This window comes from Aspergillus terreus, genomic scaffold (genome assembly GCF_000149615.1).
Source record: "Aspergillus terreus NIH2624 scaffold_2 genomic scaffold, whole genome shotgun sequence".
In the NCBI taxonomy this organism is placed as follows: domain Eukaryota; kingdom Fungi; phylum Ascomycota; class Eurotiomycetes; order Eurotiales; family Aspergillaceae; genus Aspergillus; species Aspergillus terreus.
Window position 1 is genome coordinate 1039194 of NT_165925.1, and position 27470 is coordinate 1066663.

The 27470-nt window shown below is 53.8% G+C and overlaps 6 protein-coding genes across 6 annotated transcripts; 5 read left to right on the plus strand and 1 right to left on the minus strand.

The window, feature by feature from the left end:
- Positions 1–10616: 10616 nt before the first annotated feature.
- Positions 10617–11772, plus strand: ATEG_01363 (C2H2-type zinc finger protein; the record flags this gene model as incomplete). The annotated part of the gene is made up of 3 exons (XM_001208728.1): positions 10617–11029; positions 11110–11600; positions 11654–11772. The coding sequence occupies 3 exons, from the start codon at positions 10617–10619 to the stop codon at positions 11770–11772; spliced, it is 1023 nt and encodes a 340-aa protein (XP_001208728.1).
- A 1376-nt stretch (positions 11773–13148) lies between these two features.
- Positions 13149–13830, plus strand: ATEG_01364 (cupin domain-containing protein; the record flags this gene model as incomplete). The annotated part of the gene is made up of 4 exons (XM_001208729.1): positions 13149–13298; positions 13343–13400; positions 13447–13619; positions 13669–13830. 4 exons carry the CDS (start codon positions 13149–13151, stop codon positions 13828–13830), a joined length of 543 nt encoding a protein of 180 aa, XP_001208729.1.
- A 730-nt stretch (positions 13831–14560) lies between these two features.
- Positions 14561–16612, minus strand: ATEG_01365 (BCS1 and AAA domain-containing protein; the record flags this gene model as incomplete). Its single annotated transcript, XM_001208730.1, has 4 exons — positions 14561–16207; positions 16293–16329; positions 16527–16547; positions 16602–16612. The coding sequence occupies 4 exons, from the start codon at positions 16610–16612 to the stop codon at positions 14561–14563; spliced, it is 1716 nt and encodes a 571-aa protein (XP_001208730.1).
- Positions 16613–17644: 1032 nt separating this feature from the next.
- Positions 17645–18434, plus strand: ATEG_01366 (DUF3455 domain-containing protein; the record flags this gene model as incomplete). The annotated part of the gene is made up of 2 exons (XM_001208731.1): positions 17645–18265; positions 18327–18434. The coding sequence occupies 2 exons, from the start codon at positions 17645–17647 to the stop codon at positions 18432–18434; spliced, it is 729 nt and encodes a 242-aa protein (XP_001208731.1).
- A 1303-nt stretch (positions 18435–19737) lies between these two features.
- Positions 19738–20586, plus strand: ATEG_01367 (SAP domain-containing protein; the record flags this gene model as incomplete). Its single annotated transcript, XM_001208732.1, has 1 exon — positions 19738–20586. One exon carries the CDS (start codon positions 19738–19740, stop codon positions 20584–20586), a length of 849 nt encoding a protein of 282 aa, XP_001208732.1.
- Positions 20587–23104: 2518 nt separating this feature from the next.
- Positions 23105–27026, plus strand: ATEG_01368 (uncharacterized protein; the record flags this gene model as incomplete). The annotated part of the gene is made up of 3 exons (XM_001208733.1): positions 23105–25537; positions 25676–26660; positions 26782–27026. 3 exons carry the CDS (start codon positions 23105–23107, stop codon positions 27024–27026), a joined length of 3663 nt encoding a protein of 1220 aa, XP_001208733.1.
- Positions 27027–27470: the final 444 nt, after the last annotated feature.

Below are 27470 nucleotides of genomic sequence, written 5' to 3' on the forward strand. Positions count from 1 at the left end.
TCCCTTTCTGTCCAAGGGATATTCAACGAATGTGCTGGGATGGATCAGTCCTGTTGAGAGAAGGGAGAATGAGCCATCCTTCGTCCTGTCAAGTAGGACGATGGACCAAGGTGCGTCTAGGAACTGAGCAAGCCTGTCTGGCCCAGGACGCTGATGCTCGACTGACATCATGAAGGCTGATTTTCAGCGCACCCCCAAGCCCCAGGGACGACGTGACGGATGCGGTGGTGATATACACTCCGATGCGAGGGCCGTTTATCTCTGAACCAGACTGACGGGTCGACAGCGGCCCAGAAGAGGCTCTCAGCCTTATATGGCTGGCAGGACGGATGCGGTTGCGTCTCTGAGGCCGATCTGTGTCCCAGCGTTGGGACATGGACTGGATATACTTCCAACACACGGTATACTTAGCTCGGATCGACAGGAAAGAGGGTCGATCAGCGTCAAAAGGTAGAGGTACGTCCCGACCGTTGAGTCCGAGTGGTACGAGGGGTCTACAGAGTCTACAGTTACGGATAATGTTGATCTTGATGTCCTTCTCCTGGCCTGGTGGTGATGTGAAGGAGTGTTGGTGCCATCGCGAGACGATTACATAAGCGAGACATTGGTCCCTTGAAACTGAAACCCGTGAGAAAAAGGAGAGGGGAAGCGCCTCTGGCGTGTGTCCCTGTCCCTGACCATCATTCCCACCTCACTAGTGACCTTACTAGACTAACTACTCCGGACAATGAGGTAGTGCTCGTATCTTGCCAGCAGCCATTTGCCACATGTCCCCGACGCCAAGCATTCACCCTGCATGTTAGGGCATGTTGCCGCGTAAGCCTTCTCCATCGCCCTTGTCATGTGCGGGCTTGGCGTGCGCCTCTGTGGGGAGGACCCTGCGCCTCATTGGCCGTTGCGCAGGCATGCTTTGAGGTTCGGCCTGCGCTAAATCAACCTTTTTGCTGGGATAATATTTCAGAAAATACAGAGGTACCTATTGTCCAGAGTAGTAGAAGTAAGGCCGTGACAAGTCAGGGTCTGAGGCTCGAGCGTCCACTCCTTCCCCTCCTCCATCCCATATCTTCCTGGTTGGTTATATTCACCATGTTTACCCCCTTGGCTGGCTGAAGTGCAGGGCTCGGAAGAAGCCATTGTCACCACCATCAAGGAACTTGGAGAGTTTGGGCGCAAGGACTAAACCGCTTGAGTTTAACTGCACCAACTAGGCCGGAGCTTCTCGCAGCGACAAACAACTAGGAAAAGAAAATATTAAATAAAAGTGACGGATGATGCATCCACTGCGTCTATAGCTGGGTTGACTCACAATCCGACCGGGTTGTTTTGGAGCGTGTTGCTCGGCTGCATCCACATGGGCCGCACCCTTAGAGGTTGAGGCCGCATGGAAACTATTTCCTGGCCCTCTCCTTGGAAGAAGGCAGCGGATGGGGACGCGAAACTATTTTCTCCTTGTATTTTTTTCTTTCTTTTTTTCCTTTTTGCTGGGTCCCTCTGTCCCGTCTCCTAGTCTATTCCGTAGCATTACGAATCCTTGCTGGAGACCGTACTCCGTAGATAATTAAAACGGTACAGAGGGCAGACTACATCGGACCCTGATATCAACAACGGAGGAAACCCTCGGTTCATGTGAGAAACACCCTGGTTGGGAAGGTTGGCCCGGCCTATCTGGAAGAATGGCTAGCTATTCAAGATCACGATAGATTAATTAATTAATTAATTTAATCAATCCGATCACCATGTTCTCCTCCTCCCGTGTTATAGTTTACGATCTATAGCAGCCACCATGAACTGGTGCACATCGTCAGCGCCTTCAACCTAGTATTCCGTAGATACCATTGAGGCTCTCAATGATAGTGCGTTCCCACTGGCCACCCGATCTGCTCCGTAGGCGCCATGATAGACGGATGAGTAAGAGATCAGCTCTATACAATCGCATCCTCAGCTCAGGAACGAGTCGTGCTGGTCCGCTTTTCGCCGCCTGGCTTCCGAATGGCGTTAGTCGCAATGCAGGGTCCTTGCTGGACGTCCTGCGTAGTGTTTGGCCCTTTGTGTTCCCAACCTCCGAGGTTTGGCGCAATTCACGCACACGCGTCAGGACTCGGAGTACATCCTCGAGCCTTGTACTAGTCACATCCAAGTCTCCCATCCAGTCCAATCTTTTCGTAACCCCTCCCCCTTCAAGACCGTGCATACGTGCAGATGAGCCCTGTACCGAGATGGAGAGGCTACGCAAGCAAAGCCCCTTCATTGCTCTGAGTGGTGGGCTGCATGCTGTGCAGGATGCATTTTTTCTCCTCCGACACCTGCGTTGTTGCACATGCTGGATGGAGGAGCAGCGCCATTGACACACGCCAAGAGCCGGAGGTCCACATTCTTGCACACTAGATCATTTTCCCGCCGGGGAGTGACGCCCAAGGCTGCTGGCCGCGAGAAGCTTGTTCAGGGTCCAATCGCCCCTATCGCTGTGCTGGTGGTGTCCAGGGCCGGTTGGCGGATCATCCACCGTTGATTGTCCGAGTCGAGGGTTACCCTGATTCATGGCGGTTGCTGCTAGTCCTCCGGAGTAATGCACTGCAACCAACAACCAACCACCCCCCGGATAGCGTGACGTCACTGCGCTTTCTGCTGGAGACTGAACCCCCGGAGGGGGGGCGATGGTGAAGAACCCCAACAGGGATACTCCAAGCGCTAGACTCATGTCCATGAGGGACTCCGTCCGGAGTCGACTTTCTATTACCAGAGCAATACTACCCGTACCTGTACTCCCCTCGGACAATCTCCATCGCTGGTGTTCAGCAATGCTGCCCATGAGATTCATGCACTTCTGTCGACTGACTGGAGAAGCCAAAGTGCTCGACTAGTCTACTTTAGGGTTAGGAGCTGTGCTGGACGGCGTGTTTCAAGTGGCCGCTAGCTGCAACCCTGGGAGTGGCAGTGTCTGGTGGAGCCAGCCAGGATCGCACGCAGGGATCAGGGTAACGGGCTGCGGGGTCACCACGTCAGCAGAGGATTCATAGAATAGAGGGATTTCTTGAGGTATTTACGAGCTGGGATAGGAGAGATGAGAAGAGCCTGTATCGTGCTATTCTGCCAAGTATTCAGCCTATGATGCTTTTCCTCCGTAGCCCAATATACTCCGTATACCGAGTACAATCAAGGTCAGTGCCCAAATAGGAAGTGCATCCCAAAGGAGGAAAGCTTCGTGAGATGTGCACGCGTCAGCTCCTGTGGGGTCGATAAATGCTGATTGGGTGATCGATTCAAGCCAAGCTCGGCTATCGACTATCTGCCGTCTCTGGGGCATGTGGCTGCAACACGGCCCCCCCTGCTTTGCTCAGAATTCACCCATTGTTTGGTCTCCCAATGGCGTGCTCACTATCAGAGGCTTATCTGAGTCTGGTTAATCCTCTGGTTCCCCCCTGTTCCCGCTAACCAGGTTCTCCGCCCCCACACTTGGACATGCTCTGATAGGCCCATTTTCAGCCATCGGTGGATTTGCTCAGGAGTTAGCGTTCGGGAATCCAAGCCAATGCCCTTGGCCCAACCTCCACTAGCGGCGGAAGGCTGCACACACGCCCTGGGATTTGGATTTTCGGGCTCTACATCAACGTGGATTGGCCGCCTCCCTCGAGTCTAAATCCATCTTCCCAATTTCGGTCCCTTTCCCACTTCCACACCGCGCTGCATTCCCGTCCCACCGCCGTCTCCTTTTTTGCCCTCTCAGGACATGTCAACAAACAGGAAGAATCGGGGGTGGACTCGACCCAAACATCTAATTTCCCTGGTTGGGTCCGTCCGCCCGCGCTACACCCGAAATCGTAAAAGAACATTGCAATGGAAACTTCACTATGTTCTATTCACTTGGCATCGCCCAACTTCCGTTCGGGGACCTTATCCATCGATTCCCCGGGTTGGTTCCCTTGTCGACCTGCCTATCTGGTGCATAGTTCAGGTTGTTCATTGTCTTCCTGCACCTCCTGACCAAGGCACGCACCTGACAAGTGTGATTAGCCAACTAGCTATGCCTTGGAATGCTACCCATAGAATATCTAGTCACAGTAACTACAGTGCCTAGATACCTGCTGCAAAGGTGATAGCGTCTATAAATTGACTGCGCCAATCATGGCGATCTGCCGAGTGGGATCTGCCAAGAGCCCCCCATGCAGATGACAGATGCTAAGCCCGGATTTTTAATAATCTTTAATTTGTTTCTGTGTTGCAAGAGCTTTAAGGTGCTGGAGATCATCGCCGTGTTCCTGAAGACTCGAGGGGTCCCCATCTACGGAGTAAATGCCGAGTCGCCTATCCACCCCGCCGTGCATCGTCGGAGGATATCTACCTCCATCGCGGTATCCGCGATCGCACGCCGGAGCTTTGGCTTGGAGGTGAGATAGTAATAATTCCCCGACCAACGAGGGATGTCGACGTATCGATCGTGCGGGTGTTGCGACGGCAGTTCGTGCCTACGCCTTCCGTAGGAAACATACAGAAGATAGCGCTGCGCAGTGCGCCCCTCATCTAGGGAGCCTCGGAGTAGTTCATGCCCGCGATATTCACTGCCATGAAGAAGCGAATATAAACACCTAAAATAACAGCATCGATGCCGTCATACAGCATCCGAGGGATCTATATCCTTACCCCCTACATCATCGCACCTCTTGGTGCTATCTAACCGATTCATATGCGCATATGCACATCTGCACCATGACAGACGACGGATCTCATCGCAGCACGCGTCAGTCAGTCTCTGCTGGACAGTGCTCCAATACCATCGACCCAATCGGGGCAGGGGTTGCGCACCAAACAGAAACTCGAGACGAGTTATTCATCTGGGATGGGCGACGGGGTCCACCGGATTTCCTCATCGGGCTCCCCCCGCAAGAAGAATTAGGCTTAGGCTCTGCCCGGCTGCTGCGGTGCAGACCCTGATTGGGCCGGGCCCCATGCCTGGGTTACGCGGTTTGGGGCATGATGTGCCGTGTCAAGGGCGCCGCTGTTCCCGAACGGGTAATTTACGAGCTGCCGGGATGGGTTTAGCGGGGGGGGCTTGCGTCCCCCCACCGTCGAGGGGTGGAGAGGCGGGGGCGTCTGCCGGGAAACCCATTTTAGCACAGGGAGGGTGGACAGCAAATAGGTCGGCGGAGAGTGGGAAAAGCGGTGAGGACCCCCGGAGCGCTGGCGTTGGTTGTTCGGTGTCTGGCGGTCTGCACGCCCAAACTATGGATGTACTCCGGATATGCGTCACTTGGAGTAGGCGGATGGGGGGTGTAATTTTATTATTATGGGACCTTCTTGTTGTTGGTCTGTTGTCGTTGGTACTGTCTCCATCTCCAGGTGATTTTTCTGGTGATTGTTAAAAATAACATGCTTCCTCGTCGGAGACACTGCCCTCTCATCCTTCGAGAGGTTTACGCAATGCTCGCCCGCTTGGACCTCTGCATCCAGCCGGCAATGTCGGGACTCCCCTTCTGGCAATTCCTGTATACAGTAGTCTTCTTTCTGGCTGCCTGCTCCATCAACAGAGTGGACCAGGTTAAAATAGAAGTGAGCGCAGATGTCGTACCTTGGTACATGTCCTATGTATCCCGTGTGCTGGGTAGGCCCCTCCCTGATCGGGCTAAACCTGCCAAACTCGTCAGCCCATGGAATCTTTCCCGAAGCTTGCCTGCTATAGTTGCACGGGAGGTCGCTTTACCACGATGTAGCGGGGACGATCCCCGGCCTTACCTGCCCTTGGAGGCGACTCAGCTGAAGAAACCGGACAATGCCGATTGGTTCAATCTTGTAAATTAGAATTGTATATGGTCTGCGAGAGACTTAGGGCAAAGAATCTTCCTGCCGGAGGACTGTTCCAATCTCATGTGCAGGGGACCATTACAGACTGCAGGAACCGCAATTCCCCCCATCGCGACTCTGCCATCAGTATATCAGACAGTCGATGCATGGTCTTGCTTTGACTATGTGGTCCTTCTGAGCAGTGTGGATAGCCCTGCAGAATCGATGTCTGACACTCCTTGAGCTTGACTCTACGCTAGCGGACAGAACTGAGACCATACTCGGAGAAGTCGATCGATCCATGGCAGAGCCCGAGCTTCCTCACTCAGATTCGCAACCAGTCGCCAACGACATATGGTCCATCCATCTTCACACTCGGGGGGCAGACTCTATCATGCTTTGAAGCTCCACGTTCCCTACAAATGGAGTCCTGGGCGCGGAGTTCATTGGCTTCCAACCACCCCACAACTTGCTCCGTTAGGCATGTCGCTGCAATTTAGCTCTTTCCACGCCTACAGTATTATGGAGTATATCTGGTTTATTATAGATATTTTCTTGCTGCTTTATTCCTGCTCTGGTTCGCCTCCTTCCCCTATCTTGATCATCTGCCACGCGAGATGGCCCATTGTTCTTCCCGGGACCCAGAGTACGCCGTAGGCCTCCGATGATCGGATGCAGAGACAGCAAATAAACTCTCTCGACACCAGCTGAGGTCGGGTGTACTCCGGGAGAACTCGCGCCTGACCAACCAGATCGAGCAGATGTACTTCGTCCCGCCTGTTCCCAGCCTATAACAGAATCGCAGAAAGTACCTACGACGGAGGAGACTGGAGGTGAGCGACAGGGGCATCAGCAGACGCGGGCCACCACATGCACTATTTAAGTGAGTCTGCGCGTGTCGGGTTCAACCGCCAAACCATCAGATTTAGGTTAAGCTAGGTGACGAGGTGTACCCTATCATAGGGGAGCAGTGGCTTCAGACTCCAGCAGCCACAGTGGGAAGCGCCCCAGCCGAACGGTTGCAGAAGTGGACGGCCGTCATGGTGCGACCGATCCACTGGAGGTTGTTTGTTACTGCCGGACTATGTTGTATTTCGCTGGAGTCGCTTTATTATTTGTAATAGTTTGCGGTATATCGAGAGGATGTATAATCAAGACATCGTAAAGAAGTAGGTATTTGTATGCTCCTGATGGGCGACTGATTCTTACAGAGTTCTACTGGATGTGGATGGATGTGGAGGCACGGGTAATTTCCTCTCTCCCCACCCCATCGTCGCCATGAACCGCAAAAAAAACCAATCCATCACTGGAAAGGGTCTTGCGCGATAAGCCTGGGAGGTCACCCGCCAAACGGAACCGAGGAACCGCGGCAGCCACCAGTGCATCCCTGCAACGTGGCTGCGATCTGAATCGATGATGGTTCGAGGCGATATCAACCGGTCGGATAGGTCGAGTGTTTGTTCCCACGGGTGGGAAGAGCATCCTAGCGTCTGTCCCCGGATAACTAGTTACTAGTTATCTGTTCGCACCGTGCTTTGCCCGGTTTGGGAATGTCGCTGAGAAGTCAAAAACATGGAAGAAACCCGGCGGGTAATGTTAGTTACTAGCTGGAGGTAGAAAACCATGTAAAACTCTACATGTAACATGATGGATGGAGGGAGGGAGGTCGGAGGATGTCCGCAGGCCCCTCTCGATGAAAAGATCTCGGAAGTCGCGGAGGCAGGCGGGGCGCGTTGGTCAACGGTTGTCTTTAGCGTACTTCGTAGGAAGGTTGAGATGTGATGGTGGTGAAGAAACTGAACACTACGGAGTATCATCTACCTAGGTATTCCGGGAGATGTATGATGACGGCACCTCGCAAGGACTCGTATATTAAAGCACGCGAGGGCGTGATCCGTGCAGAGGTGACTGCTGCTGTTCTTTGGGGAAGCCCCGATTGTTTTGATTGAAATGTCGTCATCGCGCAGCTTTTCATTCTTCTTGTCTCCAGACGGCCCCATCCCCCCATCCAAGGGACTACGTATGTTGTTTGAGATTCATGACCTACACATCCCCAGTGTGTTGGTGCCAGCCTCTGCAGACAGATGCAGTTGTGGTTGGTAATTAGCCTCGTGCTGCGCAGACCGGAATGATGGTACGCGTGCCTCTCGTGCCTTTCATACCTGTTGGATTCCGTAGCTATGTACTCCGTAATAATGTATGGATGCATGTATGCAGCCACCAATATCAGATATGAAGGAATGCTGTTCAGCCATTCAATGTGCTGCATACATAAAATACGGCTTGCAGAGAGGGCATACCACTCTCTCCTAGATTCATTGCTTTTAGCCGTGACTGTGTCAAACCCCTGCCATCAGAAGATCAGGAAATGTCGGGCTGTTACTGCCTCGTCTCGAGGAGTTATACAAACATGCACCAGGACCAGTACTGGATTAGTGTAGGGCCGTGGCGGTAATAAACACTCCCTAAGGCGGGAGGGTTGCAAGGATTTCAGAGGACAAGTCATCCACCCATCGCACCACGGGCCAATGAGGGGAGAGAGCTTTCGGGCTGACCCTCGAGGCCAGTTTGATGCAGGAGGAATGCTCCAAATATTACCGACTAGTAACGATGCTTCTGTTTTCTTTTCTACTACTCAGTAGTTATACATCCTATGTAGGAACCGTGGAAGAACCAGCGAGATGGACGGAACACAGCACATGGAAGTATCTGGTGGCTGTCCCACCCATGGATCCTAGACAGAAAAGGGAAAAAGAAGGGAAAAGGAAAATGCACAGAAAAGGGACACACACACCGTGCCAGTGGATCGACTCCACCGGCCGCCTTCAATCCAGACATCCCCCACGGAACGGGTATACCCTTTGACGTATCTTTGTGATCTGCCACTTTCCCCGCTACCTTGAAACACCCTCACCTTTTTCCAGAGGCGAACCATAGCCATTGCTTCAAAAGGGTGCTGTCTGGCTGGTTGCTTGGCGTCTTTCCAACCGTGCTCCGTACACTGGATTGTATGGTGGTGGATGAACTTGATTTTCGCCGCCTGCGAGCTGTCCTGTCCGCGCTTTGCTCCTTTGGTGCTGGGTGCTTGCTCCAAACAACACTACTGGCCGTAGACACGGCACAGAGCGCCCTCCTCCCCCCGCCGCATCCTACCACCACCCCCTCCCTTTCCACCCACCCAACCAACCCATTCTTTCTCGCGGGAGGTGTGCTCTGGCAACTCGGTTCAGCAGCTGGGAGCCACCGCCACGCACGCTTCCCGCAACGAATGCCACTTCGGGGAGAATGGAGAACCATTCTCTTCCACTCTATGCTTTTGTACTATTGAGGGACTGGTTTTTTCTTCTTTTTCCTGTTTGAGTTGGATGTACGGGGGGGTACGAGGGTATCTCTCGTCAGCAAAGGATGGGGAGACAGGTTCCTGGTATTACCGTTATTTACGACCAGCGTACCTGGAGCAGCCACCTCATGCACTGCATGTCGACTGTCACCCGGTATCCGAGTTACATCCCAGCATTGATCCATGCATACTCTGTTCCGATCCCGGAGTTTCAGAGGGTCTCTCCCTGCGACTTCCCCCTGTCTTTTTTGTTGCCGGTGGCTTTTTTCCTATTTTCCCTGATCCTTGACTTACGATCTAAATGGCCAGGCGTATAAGGGTGATGCTGCTTATTTGTGCTGACAATTGCCGACTTCTACTCCGTGTCCAACTACCACCGTATCCTTCATCTTTTATACTTATGTACAAGTACTGTAGATGGCGAGACGAGTATGACTGAAGATGAATAAAAATAGAAATTAAGCAATCAAATTAATCTGGATAATAAATTCAACAGAGAAATGGCCCCAGAGGGACTGGAAATCAATTGGGAGAGTTAAAAGGGTGACGACGATTATTTTATTTTATTTTCTTTTCTTTTTCTTTATTATAATAATTATTATTTTGGAGGGAAAAATAAATGAGAAAAAAATATGAAAAGAAAAGAAAAGAAAAAAAAAAAAAAACAGAACCCACCGGCCAAACCAGGGAAAGCCCCCCAAAAAGACCCATCCAAACCTTGAGGGTCACCCGAGGAACTGGTTCCCATTTGGAGATTTCCACAGGCACTAAGCAATTCCCTTTAATCATTTCCCAAATATACTTTTAATTATTTTTCTAAATATTATTATTATTATTATTATTATTCTGATTATTATATTTTATTTTTTAAACTGGCGCCGTTTCGAAGCCTAAGCGGCCCAAAGTAACGATCTGCAACCGTCCCCGACGGGACGTCGTCAGTGGCACTAGACCTCCATCACCAACACGGCAACGCCAGGGCTTCCCTTCGTCCCTTCACACTGCGATCCTCCTGTATTTGTTCATAAGCTTCGCCGATCCCCTTCGGGTCTTCCCCAGACTGACTACTGACTGTCTCACTGTCTGCTTGTCTTTCTTTTTCTCCTGGATCTGATCAGGGCCTTCTCTCTACCTTATCCTTCCGATCTTCCCTCCATTGTTGCAATCCTCCTTGCGATCTTCACTATTGTTATTTTGCTCCTTCACTGCCCTTTTGTCTCTCTCCTTCGCTCTTCCTGACTCTGCGCGGATCGACTTGATCGATTCTCCCTCTCCCCACCGCCTCTTCTCCTTGATCGACCTCCTTGTCAACCACGTTGCTTTGTTCTGTCGCGGTGAGATTCAATCTTGACGCGACAACCTACACTCCAGAGGTCTCTTATCAACTTCCCGAGCACCGTTGGTGATTCCAATACTCTATATCCTCCATGATTGACGGTCCTTGAAACCCAGAACCGCCCAGTACGGCGGGATGGGGTTCGTCAGTGTTTATCAACATAATATGCCGCATCACAACACCCCTCAGTTCACCGACCCGTGGTCGGCCGCACACACGACCTCCCACTCGACTCCCCCGGTGTACGCGACTTCAATGGGTGCCAGCCAGATCGGTCTCAGCCATCCGAAGCAGGAGGAGGTGAACCGACCCGCGCCCATGTCCATGCCCTACTCAAGCATTCCCGTGTCGGCGCCCTCCATGGTCACGGGCAGCAGCAACTACTCGGCCACTGCGGCGACGAGCTATCCCGCCCCAGAAGTCATGGAGATGCCCCATGGCATCCCCCGTTCGTCTTTCGAACAGGGTCCCGCTTACACGACGGCTTCGTCTATGAGCACCTTCGCACCCGCGAGCTATGCGCCCTTGAGCTACACCCCATCTCTTCACCACCAGGACAGCCGCCGAATCTCCCATGCGTAAGAATCACCGCCCTTGCGCGACTGCGATCCCAGGACGCGTCGTATGAAATGTGTTTGCTAACATGAAATGCGTTCAGTGACGCTCGCGTGGGTCAGTCGCAAGCACCCCCCGCCCCGACGTTCGGGGATGCCCTTGACGCGAGCCGGGGAATGGTCGCGCTCAGCCAGGATTTGACTCCGCGCAACATTTACCCCCCTCGCAACACGCGGGGCTCAGCCGACTCCTATGGGTTCCCTTCCACACAGTCCTCGGGATCCTCGATTTCCTCGGCTGCTGGAAACTACCCCTACTACAGCGCCTCGGTTGCATCTGTGGAATCGTCCGTGACTGACTACAGCTCCACGACTTCCGAATCATATGAGAATGGACACCTGTCGCGAACTCTCCCGCGGCCCTCTAACCTCCTGACGGGCAGTGCTCCGCCGGGCCCCCAGTCCATGATGAGCCAATTCAGCTCGAAGATGCCCTCCAACACTCAGAAGAAGCACAAGTGCAAGGTGTGCGACAAGCGCTTTACGCGGCCCTCATCTCTGCAAACCCACATGTACAGTCACACTGGCGAAAAGCGTATGTCTCAAATCCTTCTGTCTCCATTACCGCGGTACTAACTGTAACTGCAGCATTTGCATGTGATGTCGAGGGCTGCGGTCGTCACTTCTCCGTCGTCTCGAACTTGCGGCGCCACAAGAAGGTCCACAAGGGCGAGAAAGAGGGCGCGTCTGGTGAAGACGAGGAGTAAATCTCTTACGTCCTTGCCTGCACTCTGCGCATCCACGTATCCCCCTTGCGCTTTGCAGACCGCCCTGGGTTTCATGGTCGAACCCATGCGTGTGGCAGTGTGCGACCCCTCTGGCTCCCTGATTCCTGATTCGATTTCGACCATTGTACAACAGCTTCATTTCGCGCGACTTCATTTCTTTTCCGTCTCTGCAATGGCAGGGAATTGATACCCATTTCTTCTCTTCCTTTCTCATTTCACGGAATTACAGGATACGGTACAAGGGCCAGGGGATCCAGAATGATTTCTTTTTTTCCTCGTTTTACTCTTATTCCCATGTTATGACCATAGAGGTACCGGTTGTTTTCAGGATGGTGATTTATTTCTTATCTCTCGTTAGACTAGGGTGTTGGTTTTCTGGGTTGAGTTTTCTGATTACCCCTTTTTTTTCGTGGCATGAGTTCCTTCAGATACCAACTGTGTTGTGTTTTCTCTTCGATTTCTGCGTTTCCGTGGCGACTCTGTTCTCAGTCCGGATATAATCGCAGCAGGCGATCGTTTACCTTTTCTTTGTTTCTGTTTTCTTGCTGATATCTGGACCATTTCTTTCGTGACTCGGCCACCACCATGGACGATGATCGGTCGAAGTCGATAAGAAAAGTACCCTGGATTAACCAGATTTATATCGGGCAAAAACTGACTGGAGTAGCACTTGATAGTCGAGTGCTGGATATACCCGTTACTGGACGGAGCATGGGATGGAAGCTGGTGGTTCTTGTTAGTTATGGCTTCGTTGCTGGTTTTTGCATCGACACTCTGTGTCACCTACGGTCGCTACTATTATACCATATTGTCTAATACAGCTTGACACATATTATTGGATGTGGTAACTGTACCTAGTGAATGTCACGTGCTGGACATAAGATGTTAGGTACTCCGTATGTGTTTATCTCGATGGATATCAAGTATATCACGTGACGGACTGCTCGTGGTGCCAGGTGCGGATACCTGGAAGTACAGACTCAGATAAGCAGTTCGTAGATATGTCTCTTGTCGTCTGATTATGTGTTCATGCAATGTTTGTATAGATCCATCTGGCAGGGCTGGAGACAAGCCCGACACGGCCGGTATCCGGATAGATGCTGTCTGCAACGGGATAGGTAGACCGATATAGACCTCATTGTTTTGAAATAGTTTACAAGGCAAGCAGTGATATCATCTCAGTGTCTGGAGTAACAGCGTCTGTCCTAATGATGACGGTCAGTTACTCCATCTCCAGGGTGCACTGAGCCATAGTCCTGCGGGGTAAGTATTATAAAGACAAGCTGATACAAGTTGAGACTCCTAAGAGCCGAGCTCAACTTACAGTACATTCATCCTCCACACCCTCCATTAACATGAACCCACCAAACACCTTCTATCTCCCCCCTACCCTACACTCTCCAGGCAGCACCCTCCCCATCCTCCAATACCGGGACGTCCTCCCCCATCCCCGAACAGAAGAGACAGCTACCGAATTCCTCACGGCACACACCTGGGAGAAGAGGGTGCGTCAGCAAGCCCACCACTCGACACCGACTAACCATGCCAGGGCGTCTGGGGCGCCATCGACATCCGCCATTTCCACCCCAACACACACGAATGCTACGGTGAGCTCTACCCACACTATACAATCGTCCCGATTAACAACGCCAGGCGTATTCCAGGGCTCCTCAACCTTGCTTCTGGGGGAGGCCGGCGGCGATGGAGACACAGCTGGCCTCAAACTTACTGTCCACCCTGGAGACGTCCTTGTGCTGCCCGCTGGAACGGCGCATAGTTCCGTGGATAGTAATGCCGACTATAGATATGTGGGGGTATATCCGCGCGTAGGTGCTGTCACTTCTTAGATGATTGTCAACTGACACTGGCTGATAGGCGTGTCCCCGCTGGCGAAACGAAATGGGGAACTCTCCCATCGATTTGAAGGCGCTGCGACGGGAAATTGCGCAGGTTCCCTTACCAGAGGAAGACCCGGTCTACGGGGCGGATGGGCCGTTGTGTCAGCTATGGTCATGGGATTTGATGGCCAAGCTGTGATGATGAATGGATGGCTATCCTGGTGATCTTTCTATATCACACGGAATGTTAAGATTCTCCTTGAGCAAGACACTCCGATTGATACCAACAATCAACCGTCTGGTGAAAGATAGAGCTGTTCACGTGGCTGCCAATCTTCCACCAGTCGAGTAGGCGATCTCACAAGGGTTCTGTTTTCCCCCACTCATCCTCCAGGAACGTCAGTAAAGGATGCGGGAACGGTCTGGCGCTCGCCTCATCCCCAGATATAAATGTATGACGGGGCCATACCTCTTCGGTTCGGCCTCACGTGGCTCAAACGCCACCTAAATAGGGCAGGCTGCTTGGTTCTAGCACCGATGTTTTACATGAAGGTCAATCGGGTTGCCAGGCTCGGTCGATTACCCAGCTGGAAAAGAACGTACAAATGTGCTGGATCAGACCGGCGTTATTAGTCCCTAGCCTGGTGGGTGTGCGTCTGCCTTTTATCTTACCTTAGCCATGTTGATGTGGACGTCCTAATGGGTGTAGATCGCGAGCAAATAAGTGATGAGTGATGGGCAGTTGGGCGGCAGCCTGCGGATGTGTAATGGCGGCGCTGCAAAGCTACTATATCATACACACAATGTCAATACCTGCCTAGTGTCTACGTACTTGTGATGTATCCTCTCTTTGAACGCCGCTGGCACTTCCCTTCAGCCATCTACGGCGCTGGCAAACATACTGCGTCAGGACCATCCTACCACTCCCTCTAAGATAAGGGTACATAGTTCTTTTCCACCCACGCCGCCACGTCCTCACACGCATCTTCGGGGCAGTGCTTGTACCGCAGCAGGTAACCCTGCAGCTCCGCCAGACTTATCGACCTTTCGGGGATAGAGGAAGAGAATTGTTCCGCCATCGCATCGAGACTTGTCCCTGCCTCGTCCGGCTCAGATCCGTCCGTTGCCACGTCGCTATACATACTGACGAACAAGGCGTGCATTTGATCCCGTGAGGGGAGTTCAAAGTCAACGTGCATGTCGACACGGCCTGGTCGAATCAGCGCGGGGTCCAGGGTTTCCGGGGAGTTGGTGGTCATGATTAGAATTCTTCCTTCTGGTGAAGAGACTCCGTCGATGGCATTAAGGAGACCAGACAAGGAGATAGAGTCGGCGGGCTCCTGGGCGTTCTTGGGCGAATTCCGGGTTCCCAACATCGGCACCGCCGAGATCGACCTGAGGCCGACCGACCCTGTAGAATGCGGCGCTGTGGGAAGCGGCGCCATGGGAGACGGCGTCCTGGGAGAGGGCTCTGCGGGAGAAGAAGAATCCTCCAGATTGCGCCGGCCCAGTCCGGCGGCGTCCACATCTTCCAGCAGGACGATACAGTGCGATGGGAGTTTGGACATCCCCTGCATGAGGTGCGCGTCCGTGATACGCGAGTTGAGCAGGCTCAACACGTAGATATTCAGCCCAAAAAAGCCAGCGAGGGCCGATGCGAGACTGGTCTTCCCCATTCCCGGGGGCCCCGAAAACAGGTATCCTCGTCGGTAAGGGATGCCGTGGTCTGAGTACCACTGGCGTGTGCGTGGGTGCAGATACTCATTGATGTCGCGGAGCAACTCGTCCTTCTTCTTTCTATCAAGGATTACGGTGGATATGTGGCGGGACGGGCTGGTGCTAACCCTTGACCATCTGCTGCACATGGGTTCAGGGCCGTCGCAAGAGAGTCGGTAAACATCGGTCATCCTCGCGGACCGGGACTTTTCCAGGTTGTACGACTGTGCCTTCTGGAGCAGGGCCTGCAAGACATCCGGGGATGCGCCAAGACATTGAAGGTGTATGTAGCCGCGCTCCCTCATCAGGAATTGATTTTCGCGCATGATGCGATGGCGAAAGAGGATAAATTTACCCTGATGGCGAAAGAGGTGCATGCCTTGGAGAGGCTCCAGGTGGATGGGCGGCTGATCGACGATGGATCGATAGTTGACGAAATGACTGGGCCCAGACAGGGACGGGAGGCTTGACATCGCGGACAGGCCATCTTCGTTGTCGGACAAAGGGTTCTCTTCCTCGTGGGCCCAAGAGTCGTTGGTCTTGCTGACGGCGCGGAGGGAACAGAATCGGGGATTGGGCGGGTGGTGGTCCATCGTCCATCGCAGAAGGTGGTGATAGAGGGGGTCGTCGCCGTCGACCCGGACGCTCGTGGAGAAGTATTGGAGAAAGTGGTTGAAGGTGGAAGTTGACAGATAACGCAGGAACGTCCAGCTGCCCGCGAAGATGAAAGCCAGGTTCGCCAGGCTCATGAAATCGAAGCCGGTCACCCGTTGGATGTTCTCCAGTCCAGGGGGAACACGAACCGCCAGGGCGTTGCTGGTCAACGCTGAGAAGGCCATGATGGGTGGCCTTATCGAAGCCTACACAGAATCAAAGGTTAGCAATGAGTCTCGACTATAATTATGACTCTAGGGCGTATCCAGTCCCTTGGAAAGTTGTACATACCGATTCAACGCTTTCCGTTGTAGAGTGATAGGAATGCCTAGGAATGGATTCAAGGAAAGGTGGCAGCATGGTAACGAGTGGTAAGTAGTAGTGAAGAGTTGCAAAGAGTGAGTGGTAAATAGTGGTGAGTGGTGAGTAGTGGTGAGAAGTGGTAGGTCGTGATAAGAAGTATAGGTAGTAGTCGTCGCCGGAGAGTAGGAAGGTGGAATCCACGGGAACACCGCATTCACTTACCTAATTGTATAAAGGAAGTTACTACCTAAGGATATACCATTCAGTCATAAGATAAGGTAGTAGTTGCATACATACATTGGTCTCATATCTACCTACGAATATCTATGGGGTCTCGAATACCGACAGACTAGAACAAGATGATAGTATCAAATCTCGCATAACCCTGGTCATATCTTCAGTACTGTACCTAGTGATTCAGATTTTCTCACACTGAGACATGAGATGTCCAAAACCCGGGGCAGCGCTTAGTCTCGATATCCTGTTGGTTGTAGTTGGACCGGCCATCGACGTGTCTCAACTGCTGACTTGTCTTCGCTTATAACCATTTTCACCATCTGCAAGACGCAGATGGCTAAGTTGGGTATCTATATTGAAGCTGTAAGCATAGACAGCATTTCTTGTCTTGTTGGTAAAGGAAATTGGTGTTGGTGTTGGCTCAAAGCGCCTGTCGATAGAAAACCGACACGAGGGATCCAGGCGGCTATTTGGGCTATTTTTGGCTGGAAGGAATCTACAACAAGACCCTTCATATACATCCTGCAGGTTAATGGACATTGTGAAGAGGGGAACGTCTTGCACGAGCCCTTTACAGTTAGTTGAAACCGTTTGATCTATAGTTCACCCGTGGCCCTGATATCACGCGCTCGACATGGAGGCAGCCCGTTTGAACAGCCTTTGCTGCGAAGATCAAACCAAGAGAAGATACCTATACAGAGGAGGCAGTGCTTTAAGTGACCTCATCCTACAGCAGTCTAGGCGTGGATCTATCAGTGGATAATCAAAGTACTCTTTGTGCCGCAAGTGTCGACTGCAGGACCCGCCGAGGCATACAAAAGGATTCTATTTCACTGTGGCTGATATGAAGATGTTGGACCCCAAAGCGTTATACTGTTGGATGGGGATGCTGAGCCAGGGAGTTCAATGTGAGTTGTTTCTAGAAGTGAGCCTTACTAAATATTCTATCTCGCTTCGCACAACACACGTTCAGGTATAAAGATCATAACACTCACCCACTTTCACCTCATCATCTTCACTCTACACACTCTCTCCTTGCCCTTTACCTAAGATCCTTATCAAACGCACACTTCGCACACATTACAAGCTCTACCCTCATCACAATGCCTTCCAATATCCTCCTGTTGATCCTCTTTGCCATCATTTCTGCGCACGCAGCCCCCATCATCAAGGGCAACGACCAGCTGATCAAAACCTTTCTCGACATCTCCAAAGGGCTCGACGCTTTCCAGATGACCAATTGCTCACTGGCAAATGCTACCTTGCCCATCTACAACGCCGGGCCCCAGCTTCCTCCCCCGTCTAACGGACTTCACCTCGCATACGTGGTCGTCGGTCGCGGAACACAGAACTACAGCTGCACAACCGGCAACGAAGAAGCCGCCCCTACCGCCGTGGGTGCTTCTGCTACACTCTTCGACGCATCATGCCTTGCGCCGAAGATGCCGGAGATCCTCCACAGTCTTCCACCCGTGGTGGCCGACACGCCGTCCGCTACTCTTGATTTCATGGCTCTCCTTGTGAACCGCGTGTTCACGACGTCGGGCAGCGGTCTCTTTCTGGGGGAACATTACTTCACCAGCGCTGGGGTCCCGTTCTTTGATTTTCGACTTGGTGGGAAGCACAGTTGGATCGCAGCGAAGAAGAGTGATAGTGTTTCCGCTCCGCGGAAGGAGGACGTCTCTTGGCTGAAGCTTACCGCTGTTGATGGGAGGGGGGTTAAGGTATGATTTCTCGGGTTAGGTGCGGGTGTCGTTTCGAAAGGCTAACGTGAATCACCGACAGGAGGTATATCGTGTCCATACGGCCGGGGGACAGCCGCCGTCTACTTGCAAGGGACAGGAGCAACTATTCCAGGTGGAATATGCGGCGGAGTATTGGTTTTATGGATGAGGTGCACCGGGATGGGTTACTCTGCTCCTTTGCGCTATAGTCACGTTGTTGTCCATAGCTTGATTCTTTTTGTTGTTACATGGGTGGCTTTGTCGCAGGTGATTTGGGAGTTCTGCAGGGCTCTCAGGTTTGATCACACGTACAGTGTTTCATGGCAATTGAGCAATTGTCGCAAGGTTCAATACAATTCAATCAATTCTTCAATGAAGTTTTAGGATTACGTTGGTGGTGTCAACACTTGACCAGAAACAAGACGTTGCTTAGATGTATATCCCTTGCATCTTGTCAAAGTGACAACGAACCGTGCTTACTAGTATAGTCCCACATTCCACAGGTAGAAAGGCAAGGGATTGTACCTTATTTCACCCAGCTTCTTTTCATCCTCCTACACACTTTCCACCATCTAAAATCGCATGTAAATAGAGAATCAAAGCAGTGTCCCAACAAATCCCAAACAAGTCATCACCTGACTTGAATTTGCCGCAGTGCATGCATCGCGTCAATCCTTCGAATCGCCACAGCCACACCTGGCCTGCCATGTCATCAAGCTCCCCACAGCTTCCCGTCTTCAGCTGTCAAGTGCTCGGAAGCTCCGATCGATTCTAATTAGATCGCCAGGGCGGTGCGGCAGTGATTTTGCCTTGGATGATGCGGTTAGCCTCTAGCCACTTGGTCTGCAGAAGGCAAAGTCCGTTCAATGGCGGTTAGAGTCGGATAGAACTATACACAATGGATTGAGATAAAGTTGTCCGTAGTAAGAGCTACTAGGTAAGTTTGCAGTAATTTTCTTGAGTGTTGTAAAAGTCTTTATTGTCAGACGTATGCTCAAGAGAAGATGTGTGGCTGAAATATATCCTGCCAATCTGGAGGAAACAAGCAGCACACTGCCACCTGAGCCATTTACACCAGTATACGGTCGCCGTTGTCCCTCTGTATACGGTGAATACAACCAAGATATTGATTCTTTGTGTTGTGCATCGAAAGAGATTCATTATTCATGCGTTAATGAATGAAGTCACATGACACACGTGACCATTTTTCCCGATGAGGAAACCACACTGCGTCTACGTCGCGCCAACGCGTCAACCTCCAACCTCTCAGCCTCATTAACACCGCCAACCTACAACTCCACGACATCAATCCTGTGTGCGACCTACAATATCCATATTTTACGCGCATGATAGTCTAGCAACGCGACCCCATCCTCGAACCCCGAACACCAGAACCCGCCACTCCGCCCCTAGCCTCCGTCATCGCATCGTCTCCCCCGTCAAAGAACCCACGGACCATCCGCGCCTTCACAATGGCTACCGACTACAGCAAAAAGACCAATGCCGAGCTGGTCGAGATCCTCAAATCTCGCTCCCTCCCGCACACCGGCAAGAAGGCGGAAATGGTCGCCCGTCTGCAGGAGGATGACACCAACAAAGCCAAGTCCGAGGCCGCCGCTGCGCCGGCCACCACCAAGACCGACAACAACACGGAGGACGTGATCGACTGGGAGGACGACGATGTGGCGGCCGCTGATGCGGCCGCAAAGCCCGCTGCCGAACCCGCGGCGGGCACGGTCGCGGCCGGCGAGAAGCCGCAGGCAGATACCACCGCCGCCGCCGCGGAGGCCCCCAAGGCGGAATCGCAAGAAGCTGCCGATAAGCAAGAGCCTGCTGGAGAGGCCGCCCCGGCGGCAGCGGAGGAGAAGCCAGCGCCGAACTACGCGATGGGCCTGCCCATCACGGAGATGGAGGAGGAGTTGAAGAAGCGCAAGGCGCGCGCGGAGAAATTCGGCATCACGGAAGAGTCCAAGGCGGCCATCGAGGAGGCGGAGAGGAAGCTGGAGCGGGCCAAGCGGTTCGGCACGGCCGCTGGCGAGAAGACCGAGGTGGGGATCGGGCGCCTCGACGAGGCTCTCTCCAGTGAGAAGCCTCGCAAGCGCGGGCGTGACAATGACCAGGGTGGACGCGGTGGAAAGAGACGCGACGTTGGTGGTCGCAACCGGTTCCAGCGTCGGGGCCGGGGAGGCAACCAGAACGGCAGAGGGCAGGGACAGCCGAAGAGCAACGGTAGCGCCGGCAATGATACTAGCAGCGGACTGAGCGAAAAGGACCGGCTGGCGATGGAGGCGCGGAAGAAGCGATTTGGGGCTGCCGCATAATCTATCTGGTTGTGTTGCATTTCATTACATTTTCTTTTCCTTTTTTGTTCACAATATGATCTCTAGCTCCATTCATTTACGCTGTTTCCTTTCTCGAATCTTCTTTTTCTGGACCAATTCTGGGGTGGTACGTGGCGTTTTTGGGATGGGTTATGGAAGCCTCCGAGCGGGATCGATCTATATTTGTACTGTAGTCAGAAATTAGATATCTATGTACGTGAGCACAATGCTGTCTCAGCCGGGTTTGCTTCTATATCCAGGCAAACGACCGAACCGTTACACGAGATGCAGGATTTTATTCGGAACGGTTTTTTATAGAAATCTGCAGGATAAATTCTCCGTATGATCGACCGGCGATCGCGTGAGTCAGAAAGACCTTGTCAGCTGAAAACCACGCCGGTTCCTGCAGCCCGTCCGCCCATGCCCCGATCGTATTTGATCGACATGCGTGGCCTGCAGTGATGCGGTGCGATTGCAGGTCTCTCTGTCAGGACAGCGGAGTGCCCGTATCTGTATCTGTCTGTTGCACGAGTGATAAGAGGAACTACTTGCGTTGGTCACATCCTACGAGCCAACAGTCATTGTAGTCCAGCATCGATTGGTGTGATAGGGTTGGGTTCAACCACTAGTGGGATCTCCTCCTCGACAAAAACAGACAGCGGCAGAAGAACAGGGGCTTCCTCCTTAATCTCATCCAGCTCTCCCCCGACTCAAAACGCAGGGTTTGCCGCCGTCTCCACTGGAGTTCTTGGTATCACAGGGCCTCTGCATCTTCCCACGAATCCGCGCGTCCAGACTGGGGGTCGCTGGTCGAGCTAAGCCGGGCGGAGACGATCCCAGGACGCCCCGCGCTTAGCCGTCAAACTGGCTCTGGATCAATCATGGTTGTCTCTGGCTGGATTGGGCTCTGTTAGCGGCGGATCAGAGGCCCACGGCTCAGCGCCTCCACTCCAGGGATCCAGAAAATCGCCCATTTGGTAGGGACGGAGTCGTGGTACATATACAATATTGGTCCAGTCGGGAGACCCACGTTCCGTCGGGGTGATGTTGGATGCCTCTTGATCGTTCTGAGTGGTGGTCTGGGGTGACTTTCCCCTCATCCCATCACGGTGATGAGGATGACGGTGGGCCGTGACGGTTCAATGACTGTTGTTGGGAAGGTTGGACGAAAGGGCCGGGGCGAACCTTCCGAAGTACCAGAGCAGGAGCAAGTTTGGTACCGGACTCGGTACTATGTAGGTTAGGTAGTATAGTAGTAGTGGGAGTAAGGTAAAAATCCGTATAATCGGAAGAACTCGATACGGCTCGTGTTAAGAACCATCAACGCAGACAGAGATCGACGGTGTTCGGCCTCACCGGACCAACTGTAGGCTTCATCTCTTCCACTACACACAGACCACAGAGAGTCCCGTCCCTTCGGCGCTGTCGGTCATGCCAGATCCTCCGTCAGGTCTTCCAATTTGTCGTCAGGGTCCGATTGCGCAGTCGACCGTCTCCCCGCTATCGCACGCCACTCCATCCCGTGTCAACCTGTCAGTTGTCGCCGCTGACTGTCCGGCTCCTGGTGGACCATCTAATGCCGTGGAGAAACCTCTGTCTGAGTCCCTGTATGGCTTGTCCAGGTCGCGCACGCTCTCCGTTGCTACGAATGAGACCTTGGCGACCCCGGAAATTCGCCCGTCTCGACACGAGCGATAACGCGCGAAACAAATCCATCGTCAAATCCGGAGCTGCTGTCGATCTCAAGAGGCACCAGGATTTTCGTCCATGGGCCGTCCTCCCCCACTGTCGGGTTTAGCGCTGGGGCGATGCTTGGCCTTCAAAAGTCCAGATCTATCCTCGTCTAGCTTAAGACGCCTGTTAAGAAAAAGTCTTTCTTTCTTTCCGATCTTTCTCCTCTCTACGCAGCTGGTCTGTAGAGATTTTTTTTCCCTCTCTTTTCTTTCTTTTCTCCGATATCACTTTACCCGTGCATCAATTTTAGCTTGTTCTGACGTGGTCGTGCAGCCCCAGCTCGCCTGTGTGCGTTTTAGCCACCGCGGTCACTGACTCCATACTGTGGCGGAGTCCATGCGTCGGCCGGCCAGCGCCCAAGTACATCACACGTTTATCGACAGATCCATTTAAATATATGCCTACCGACTGTTCCTTACATCACGGGTCTCCAGGATAGAGAAAAGCAGCTCAAACATCAGCGTCATTTCGTGCCTCGTCTGACGTCACCACAAATATAATTCTGTTCTCGCTCAGTTGAGCATCATCCTTGACTATACATCGTTGCCTATACATGCACATTTCACCACTGTTTCCTGTCTATTGATATCCGGCATATGCATGGCATGATCTGTGGTATGTCAAACACTCGTCCATCTTCTGTCAAAGACACCACAATGACCGTCCAGTTTTACGGCCCGCGTCGACGCTCTTCCAGACGGAATGATTTTGCCTCCGTGTTTGTTTGCCATCGCTGTATCATTGGTCCTCGGACTACTTTCACCACCTGGAGCCAGGTAACACCATGTCGTCGTACAAGTCTGATGGCGGTCGAATACCCCGGTTCAGGGATGTTGCATCCCATTCTCGAAACGTATCATCATCGTCCATGAGGAACGCATCAGCGAAGCCACTCGGTCCTGCTGCATCCCCGTCATTACCTAGGTCCCAGATCGCGAGACCAATCAATTCATCCACCCGGTCGAGCAGAGCTTCATCCCTGTCCGAAGCCGAGGAGAGGCGTCCTGTTGCAGTCCTGTCCGGTCCGTCGCCTTCACCACTCCACCACGGTCTCTATGCTTCGCCGCCACGCGCGACGACGCATCCCCAGCCTGTCTCTTCCATTCCTGCCTTCACCTCCGAACGCCACGTGCTGCAAAGCCCATATCCGGAGACATCTCCGATCATTGGAGGTGCCGTGCAGCGTGTCCCCGTCCGGGCTCAACCAAGGAACGTTCTTCGACGGAAAGCTCCGACAATTGGACAGCATACTGCCAATAACAAACCGATAGAGCCGGTCAGACCGGAGAGGCTGAATGTGATAATCCCAGCGAGTCCCCCATCGAATCCGATTACAATGGCATCTACTCAGGCTGTCCGGAGCGTGAGTGAGTTATATAAGCAGAATGTCTCCCCAGAGGTGGAACGGCGTACGATGGACAGTGGACGACCAGAGCGACAGGCACCTCAGGCACCGAAAGAGCTCGCAAGTCTCCGAACAACGGTCAATACCCACAATTTGCCTCCTCCCACGCCCATCTTCCATTCTGCCAGCAGTCCCTCAACGAGATACTCCGAGTCCCCGGGTGTATGGAGTAGGACGTCAACACCAACCTCGTTGTCATCCTATTCCCCAGGAATTGTCCAGCCCGTCAAGACTGGACCTCGTTTGCGACAGGCCAGCCCATCGCAGAGCAGACTTCCGGTTTTCTCACCTCGTGTACAGCAATCTCCGCAGAGTGAGCGAGCAAACACCATCGAAACCCACAAACTGGATACTGGATCGACCCCGTCACTCGTCAAAGGACAAGGTGAAGAGCCAACGGCAAAGGCTGGCAGCCGGGCTCCTAATGCCACAAAGGATATGCAGCCCACAGCAGCGACAAAACCCGGGCCCCCAAAGAGGATAAATACAAACGTTGCTCAACGACCAACTGGCGGAATCTTGAAGGCTCATTCGGCCCCAGTGTCCACGGGAGCCAGCCCACGCAGACCTAGCGATCATGCACTCCCCCCACTGCGACCCAGCCGAGAAGGAACCCATCGATTGGAGCTGGAGCCGTCCCCTGTGGTCAAGAGCAGCTTATCCCCAGGAACGGTAACCCACCATAAGCGCCGTGGATCCGCGGGGAGTTCTTTCGGGGACAAACCAAGCCTGGCATCCAATCGGTCTGCAGCCGCCTCAGCCGACTCATTACACTCAAAGAGCTCCTCGCACATACCATCCCGCACGCAAGGGTCACCCGAGCTGGCTCGCAAATCCCCCCGAACACTGACAAAGGAGCCCAAGACACCCCGCGAACAGCTCAGCCCGACAAAGACTCGACGGTTCGGCTTCTTCACCAAGAAATCCAAGCCGGATCTCCATACCCAAAGCCCCGAGGAGACACGGCCTGTTCGCAAGGGCCCGGCTGCAGGAACAGGCCACGAAGGCTATGGGCGGTATGCACATCGCGGGCGAAAGACAAGCGTTGGAAGCAGCGGCAGCACTACGAGGGGGCGATCCACCAGCACCACGAGGAGCGTGTCTAAGTCGGTCGCCAGTAGCAAGGGAAGTGCGAGAGGCCGGCCAGATGCAGAGCTCGACGATTTTCTGCTTCACCGACTTGAACCAGTTGTGATCCAAGGTGGGGGAATGGATGGGGCAACGTTGATGCGGACACAGAGTGAGCAAAGTTCAGGCGGGTTGAGCACCGAGTCGACGTCCAATCTCACCCTATACCCCACGATCACCCAGTCCACTGGATATTCCACCGAGTCGTTAGCAACAACGGCGGGGTTGAGCGATAGTGCAGAGACTCGTCAACGAACGCCAGACACCCAGATAGCAAGAGGCGTTCCACCTACAGGCTCTCCGCTTGCACGCGGGGGTCCAGATGGTTCATATTCTACTCCCCGGAAGCTATCCGAACAGCAAAAGGTTTCTATGGGCAGGAAGCCGTCTCTAGTTCCGGTGGGAGACCAGCGTCATAATGCGAAGCAAGCCCAGCCCAAGTCTTACCAGAAAAAGCCATCCAGAAAAGGACTTGGCCTAAAGTGGCCGTTTTTTCAGAGGGATGCCAGCCGGGAGCACGAACAGGTGGATGACCCTCCTGCTCCTCAGTTGCAGGCCACTGTGGCTCCTGTTACAGTCCGCCGTCAAGTCGCACACTACGCTCTCGTGGACGCCGATTCCGATCCTCTGGAAGACATCATCCACCATGTGGAAGACTCGCCGCCTACTGACATCGAGGACGACGTGAGCTCCCCGGTCGACGTTCCCGCTGCTCTCAATATAAGAAAAGGCGGCGAATCGATCCTGCGTCCTTCGCCACCTAAACTCCACGGTGAATGGAGAGGCGAGCCGTCTTCCCCAAAGGTCTACTTCAACAGGGAGCCCCCTGCTCCGGCTGCCCAGACCGAGGAGCGTGAAGGGCGTCCGACAAGACTGGCGCCCGTTGGGAGGATCCCACGAGTTGTATCCAGGCGGGAGAGGAAGCATACTCCGGCGTTTCAATCGTTCTCTAGGCCGTTCAGTGTTGCCGAATCGCCGTCAATACCAGCTCCAGTGAAGCAAACGTCTCAGCATTTCTCTCCAACCAATCCGATGACTGGCGTATCTCCAGGCCAACCTACAAGACCCGGTTTTGACCTCACCCAACCGTTCGGTGACCCCATGGATCGGAACGTCCTGGACATGATTACTGGATCTTATGCGAATAATGAGTTCCTCACCTTCTCGCCTGGGAAGGAGTCTATACCATCAAGTGGACCTGAGAACATGACTGCCGTGACTGCGGTCATCCCGAGCCCTGGGTCTGCCCTGAATGAAGACGAAGTGTGGGGAGAATACGATGACCTGATCGACCATGTTCTGTCTCCAGAGCAGACGGGCCCTGCTCTGGAGGCGGCCGAAGATGAAAAGTTCGAGATGGCCACGATGGCGAGTCGGGCCCTCCAAGCTGAGCTGAATGGTGCAGCAGTCGAGCAACCTACAGTGGCTCTAACCCCGGCATCACCGTCTTCCAGCAACGGATCCATCCACCTCCGCCGGTCTCGAATCGTCTCAGCTTTGCATTCATCCATTGCCCCATCCACGCAGCCGTCCTTCAGCGACATCATCGCCAGCTATCGCGACAGCTACGACCGTGACACAGCCCAAGACTCGCAAACCAACGCATCCACCGCAGAGCCCCAAACCACAACCACAACCACAACCACCCTCCTCTCCCCCTCCCTAAACCCATCCCCCAGCTTCGAAACCTGCCGCCAACGCAACACCATCCTCTTTGACATCGCCGAGCGCGACCGCGAAGGCCCGACCGCCCAAACCAACATCCGCTCCGGCTCCCTGATGACCAGCCGCTGGCTCTCCTTCGGCCGTGTGCTCTTCAGCCCAGCCCACAACCGCGTCACCGCCGGCGGCGACCAGGAGCGCATCCTGGTCATCGACGGTCTCGGCAACGACGACTGGTCCTTTTACTGCGCGCTGACGTACCCCAGCGCGCACGTCTACGCCCTCACCGACGCCCCGGCGCCCACCGGCCCCAAACACCCCGCCGCCTGGCTGCCCCCGCCCAACCACCACACCATCCACAACGCCAGCCTGGCCGCTGCGCTGCCCTTCCCACGCGGCTACTTCACCGTCGCCGTGCTGCGCTTCCCCGCCGCCGCCTCCGACGCCGCCCAGAACGCCCTCGTCGCCGAGTGCAAGCGCGTGCTCCGCCCCGGCGGCTACATCGAGCTGAGCGTGCTCGACCTCGACATGGTCAACATGGGCATCCGCACGCGCAAGGCCGTCCGCCGCCTCAAGGAGCGCACCTTCCTCTCCGACCCGGCCATCAGCCTCAAGCCCGCCAGCGACTCCCTGCAGCGCCTGCTCGGCCGCCACGCCTTCGACAACCTGCGCCGCTGCATGGTGCGCGTCCCCGTCGCCGGCATGATCGTGCGCACGTCCGCCTCGTCGTCGTCCACGGCCTCCTCGACGAACCGCTCCTCGACCCTCGCCGCCGCGACGGCCACCCCGCTGACGAACTTTTCCGCTGCCTCGACCGGCTCGGTGTGGACGCAGGCGCAGGTGCAATCAAAAGCGCACGGAAAGTCCTCCTCCAACGACACAGACTTGTCGCTTGGCGACTTGCTGTCAGGAGCCCCGCGCCCTCCCCGTCCAACGACGAGTCGATCCGCAAGAT